The sequence below is a fragment of the Myxocyprinus asiaticus genome, chromosome 3 (assembly GCF_019703515.2).
Source record: "Myxocyprinus asiaticus isolate MX2 ecotype Aquarium Trade chromosome 3, UBuf_Myxa_2, whole genome shotgun sequence".
Lineage (NCBI taxonomy): Eukaryota > Metazoa > Chordata > Actinopteri > Cypriniformes > Catostomidae > Myxocyprinus > Myxocyprinus asiaticus.
In genome coordinates, this window is record NC_059346.1 from 56,272,416 (window position 1) to 56,278,657 (window position 6,242).

A 6,242-nucleotide genomic window follows, 5' to 3' on the forward strand; every position below is an offset into this window, starting at 1 on the left:
GGGCGTGGTCGAGCGCCCGTCCGGAGAGAGAGAGCGGTAAGGGCGTTTACACCTGAGCTAAATTATGTCTAACACATGTCTCTAATTCCAGTGAGCTTGGGGAGAACGGCATATACACAGCCACGCCACCGCCAAGAGAGAGAGAGAGAGTCTGACACGAGAGAGCCTACAGTGATCGTGGAGGCTTATTTGTTTATGTTTATGAAGCTAATGTGTTTACCTATGTGAAGCTAATGAGTTGAGTGCCTACATGCTTCTGAGACTGAGTTTGTGAAGCTGTAAAGCATTGAAGTGGCTGATTAAAAGCCTTACCTGAGTCTGGAAAAACCAGCTTTCCTGTGTCCTCCTTCCATTCTGCTTGTGGAGTCGTTAAACTGGTGGCGAAACCTGGGAGTTCGAAGTACACCCCATGGAGTCCTCCCAGGTGGCCGAGATCCTCCAGTCCCTCGCCGGCCTGCACCAGTCCAACCAGCAATCCCTGCTTGAGCTTCACCAAGACCAGTGTAATGACTCCACAAGCAGAAGGGAAGGAGGACACAGGAAAGCTGGTTTTTCCAGACTCAGGTAAGGCTTTTAATCGGCCACTTCAATGCTTTACAGCTTCACAAACTCAGTCTCAGAGGCACGTAGGCACTCAACTCATTAGCTTCATAAACATAAACAAATCAGCCTCCACCATCACTGTAGACTCTCTCGTGTCAGACTTTCTCTCTCTTTTGGCGGTGGCATGGCTGTTTATATGCCGCTCTCCCCAAGCTCACTGGAATTAGAGACGGGTGTTAGACATAATTTAGTTCAGGAGTAAGCGCCCTTACCGCTCTCTCTCCGGACGGGTGCTCGACCGCGCCCCCTCTGCAACAGCATTGTTTTCTTCATTTTAATGCACTGTTTTTCATTTTCCATCTAGTCTTTTCTGTTCCGTGCCCCAGGCCAGAACGCATTCCCGCTCTGACCATTTTTGTCATGTGACAGTCAGAGCAACTTAGTTAGAGCAGTAGCTATGAAGGTACCTCTTGATTAAAAAAAAACAACAAAAAAAAACTTATTTTAACCCATTTAAAATGCTGTGAAAATTAAGTTAAATTACATTTTATCAAATAAAAGTTAAATAAAATACATCCTTTCATTATTTTTTAAAATTGTGCTATTGGTTATTTTTAAGGTATTATAGGAGATAACATGTGACGCCCCATGCATTACATATGTTGCATACCCCATTTTTGTGCCCCTGTTCGCAATGCATTTATAGTTTGTGCCCTCATTGTAGACGGTAAGTACACAGCCGTGTACCTTTGTTTTTTCGTCTGATTTTCAAATACTTTTTTGTCTCAAAACAAGGTTTGTGATGTGATTCTCCTATGAGCTGGTTAGTTTGGTTCATGGCTTACAACTCTTTTATGATGGATTTTATTTAAAGTCTATGGAAGAAATGAATGGGAAAAATACTTCTGGAACCCAGACGGCTGAAAAAGTGGGCGGGCACTGTTGCGCTCTATTACATGATAAAATAGCTATTACGTATAGAAAAATCTTCCATTTTATTCAAAGTGAATACATGTTTTTTACTTGAAATATGTATAGTTATTATAATCACTTACATAAAAGCTCATGATCTTATTGCTGTTTGAATATAAATTAGATTTGATGAAATAAGGTTTGGTGAGTTTTGTCTTTGTATTTATGCATGATATATTACTGTAAAAGTAGTTCAATATGATTTCTAAAAAACAGATTTATACATTTTCTGAAGAAAATGTGTGTTGTGCTTGCCCGTGCAAAACTCCCAACATCAACACTAGGCTGTTCAGGGTGGTTGCCAGGGTGTTGTCATGCAGTTGCTAGGGTATTATGAGTGGTTGTTAGCGTGTTGCTAGGGGTTTTCCGGTCATTCCGAAGGAGTTCTGGATGGTTGCCAGGGTTCCCTGGGTGGTTGCTAGGGTGTCCTAGGTTATGCTAGAGCGTTACTAAGTAGTCCAACTGGCCCAAGTTAAAAGAGCCCATCACCAAGTTTCTATGATATTCTTGTCCCTAGATATGTCTCGGGTCCATCTTTCAATGTAAGGAAGCATGACACAATTTATGCATGGAAGCACATGGTTTTGAATAAGCAGAAGTAATTTGCAATAGTAATTAGCAAGCACCACTAATTTGTTGTCTCCACTTTGACATATAGTGCCTCAGAGGGCAGCAGTGTTCACCATCACATTCATGAGAATTATAACCATCATCACTTGCAAGCTGATAGCCATCATCATCATCGTTATCCACACCGACAATGTCAGGATAAACGTTACACAATGAAAAAGAAATCCCACTCTAAAGCTTCAGTAACTTCCTCAAACTCTTCTGGGTCTTCCTCTAGTTCTTCGTCATCAGCTTCATCAAGCTCATCCAGTTCGGATTCTTCTTCCTCCGATTCCTCTTCATCCTCCAATACCTCTTCCTCTTCTTCCTCCAAATCATATTTTTCCAATTCTAGCTTTTCTTCATCTTCTTCCTCTGGTTCATGCTCTTCCTGGTCATCTAAAGCCAGTCTGGAAAATGTCCCATTTGCTTCTCAGTCCAAGCAAGGTATTCGCCGTCCACAGCACTCACAATCATGTATGGATATCACTAGAGGAAGGAGAGCCTTTGAGGATGATGAGAATGAGGAAGACACTATGCCTCTATTAGAAACTGCTGGTAATCTAAATAAGTCTACAAGCAAGGAAAAGAATGTGGCTGCCAGAGAAAAATGTGGAGGTACTGCCAGGAAAGCAAACTATTCTCAACAACAGTATGAAAATGGCAATATCAGGCAAGAACAGAATTGGGCTAAAGGGGCGTCAGTGGCTGCAAACATAAGAAAGAGCAAGTCTATGGAGGTTCTGTCCAGGCGGACAGATCATTCTGGTGTGGGAGATTTGGATGAGAAAGGTCTGGAGAAAAGAAAACATGTGGACCATAAGAACTTTGTGAAGGAGAAGATGAAGTTCTCTGCCTTTTTGAATGAAATCACAAGGCAGGTGCTTAGCCCATCAAGACTTACATCCCTTGGGGTAACAGATGTTCAAAAGCCCACTAGCCATGGCCAGACCTCAGTGAAGTCTCCCAAGCCTGAACACAAAAGAGACAAGAAGTCAAAAAATACCCCAAGCAGGCCAGGAAGCAGTGCCAGCTCTGTTACATCAGCTGCCCACTCCCATACCAGCAAGCACTCTCACACGAGCAAGCAGTCCCACTCCAATAAGCAATCCCATTCCAGACGACACTCCCATTCCAGCAAGAACTCCCATTCAAACAAGCTTCCTTATTCTGAAAAAGACCTTGAATACCTACAACAGCACAAGGCTGTTCCCAGGCATCGCTGCAATAGTGAAAGAAGTGATACAAGCAATAGTTCCTCTTTGAAAGGTCTTTCATTTGGGACAGAACATGACCACAAAGGCCAGCAGAAACACAAAATTGCACCCAATGAGCAACAATTACATTCTTCTGCTCATCGACATTCGCATCACACACACTCTTCATCACACTGCAATTACAATGAAGATTATCACAGCTCACCTCCATGTCCTCATTCCCCAGAATCAGAAAACTTTCATCATCATTCCCATCCAGAATCTCATCACCATCGTTCACCTTCATCCCATCGCCACCACGGAACTCGTCGTAACCCATCTCCACACCATCATTCCCCCCACTCTAATTATCATCATCATTCACCCTCTCCATCAGATCACCACCGTGGAGCTCACCACAGCCCATCTCCAAAGCATCATTCTGCCAATTCAGGGACTCACCATCATCCTTCCCATTCAGAATCGATCCAGTATCCTTTTCATGAAGAATCACACCATCATCACTCATCCTCACCATCCCATCATCAACACGGAGGTCACCACCATCAATCCCATATGAAATCGCCACACCATCATTCTGACTATGATTCCTCTCAACCCAAATCCCACCAGCACAATGAATTCCAACATGAGAAACCTCACCATCAACCTCCTCATCCAGACTCACATCACAATCACTCATCCCACCCTGATTACCACCATCACACTTCAGAAGAGGAGCACCATCATTTCCACAATGATTCCCACTTTGAAACTCACCAACCCTCTCATGACTCATCCCCTACTTCGGAATACCATCATCATTCCTCTCAATCTGACCCACACCATCATCATCATCAACGCCACCATCACATGTCTGACACTTATCCAAAAGGTCTTGCTCACTCCAGATCATCTCTTCATTATGAAAATCATCATAACTCACAATCTCAAAGTACCCAAGATCATTACCAACCACATTCCAAAGAGCACTGCCACCATCACCACTCCCATGTTGAATCCCGACCCCACCATGATCACAAGCCTCCAGAATCTCACCATTTCCACTCAGAATTTGAATCTGATCAACACCAACTCCACAAGCCTCAAGACTCCCACCATCATTCTCATTCAGAATCCCATCACCATTCCCAACCAGATTCCCACCATTATAATTCCCAAGATCACCATTATCACAATGATGATCCTAAACCCCATAGTCAGTATTCCCATTCAGAATCGATCCACTGTCCTTCCCACTTCAAAGAGCATCATCACAATGATGAACACCCAAGCCCACTTCGCCATTCTCCAGTTGGCCAGCGGTCTACTTCTTCACATTCCAATAAATCTGATTCATCTGCTAGCTCCACTATCCAGGATGACCAATCCACAGTGAGCCACCAAGGAACATCTCCATTACCAAAAGTAGGTTGTATTCAAAGTTTCTTTAGATCATCTTGTCATATTACAAAATGTTATATGCATGAGGCCCCACCAACTTACATTCTTATTTAATTATTACTTTGACCATATCTGTTTCTCAGTGACCCTTGCAGATAAACTTGCAGCTATATGCATAAACTGTCCTCTTCACATTGTTTGGTTAATATTCTTTGTAACTGGTACAGTATGATGACATTAAAAGGTGTAAGCAGAAGTCACCCTTGTTGAGTGATTTAGCAGTTTTGATTTGTAATAAATAAAAATGCTTTTAAAATTAATCACATTAATTCAACATTTTTTGGTTTTTCTTTTGTAATATTTGATATTTGTATCTTCTTTTATCTTTCTCTAGGAAAAGGATGCAGAATTGGAAAGACTGATGTGAGTTCTTTTTGAGTACATGCCTTAACTTTAGGTGTAGAAATGGCTTTCCAAAATCTATTATGTGAATTTTACACTAACCTTAACCCTTTCCTGCCACACTTAATATTACTTGACCACTTTGGGTATGCACACAAAAATGTGGTGTAGCTTAGTCTATGTGGAACTGTTTTCATGGTGTCCTGTTTGATGAATTGTCTCTATGTTAATCCTGTCTAGAATGTTACAGGAGCAGAATGAGGTTCTACACCACAGCCTGCTCCAGACCACTGTGCGAATGGAATGCATGGGAGCAGAGTTCAAAACCGGTCACCAGCTCCTTGAATCTGAGTTACAAAGAACTCGCTTAGAGCTTAACAGCCTAATGGACCGGTTCACAAGGTAAAACACAAGATAAAGTCTGATGTTTTATGTTATAACCTTGAACTAGACTGTACCTGTACTCTAGTATCTGTTGCTCAATTTAAATTTTAGATAGTACTTTTTTTTTTTAAACTTGCAGACGAGGAAGTTCACATTTCCAAAATGGCAGCGTTTATTGGATTGAGGAATTTGAAAGGGTTCCTTGTAGGAAAATAAAGGAAATTTATTGTTGAATTTTATAAGAATTTTGTTCCAATTCAACAAAGCATCTCTTCCTTCAGTTTCTGATGTCTAACTATAAGATATTAATAAGATTCTTTATTTGTATACACATGCAGTATATATATATATATATACACACACACACACACACACACACACACACACACACATACACTTCTTAAGTGAGTTCATTAAGTCAAGGATTCATCAGACTGTACACTTTGTGATGGCAATGCCCACTTTTCATAATTATTTTTTGGAACCCAGTCAATCTGAATATTACAATATAATTGTAATGTAATACTAAATAATGATAATAATAATAATAATAATAATAATAATAATAGTTATTATCAATACACCAACAAAATTACAGAAATATATTACAATTCTATTATAAAAACAATTATTATTATTATTGTACAAGTTATCATAATAGTGAGATCAGAAGAGTAGCTAAATCATTGGTCTGGACCAGGAACCCCCTCAGCATCATTTACAGTAAGTGAA

General features: G+C 40.8%; 1 protein-coding gene across 1 annotated transcript; it reads left to right on the forward strand.

Moving 5' to 3' along the window:
• The first annotated feature begins 2,297 nt into the window (after nucleotides 1-2,297).
• On the forward strand, nucleotides 2,298-3,900 carry LOC127420815 (uncharacterized protein DDB_G0271670-like). Its single transcript, XM_051663370.1, has 2 exons — nucleotides 2,298-3,329; nucleotides 3,568-3,900. The coding sequence occupies exons 1-2, from the start codon at nucleotides 2,298-2,300 to the stop codon at nucleotides 3,898-3,900; spliced, it is 1,365 nt and encodes a 454-aa protein (XP_051519330.1).
• The last annotated feature ends 2,342 nt before the right edge of the window (nucleotides 3,901-6,242 follow it).

Coding starts and splice junctions, on each gene's coding strand:
- LOC127420815 (XM_051663370.1), top strand. CDS start 2,298: ATGAAAAAGAAATCCCACTCTAAAGCTTCAGTAACTTCCTCAAACTCT. Junction 3,330..3,567: donor AATACCTACAACAGCACAAG/GCTGTTCCCAGG, acceptor CTCATTCCCCAG/AATCAGAAAACTTTCATCAT.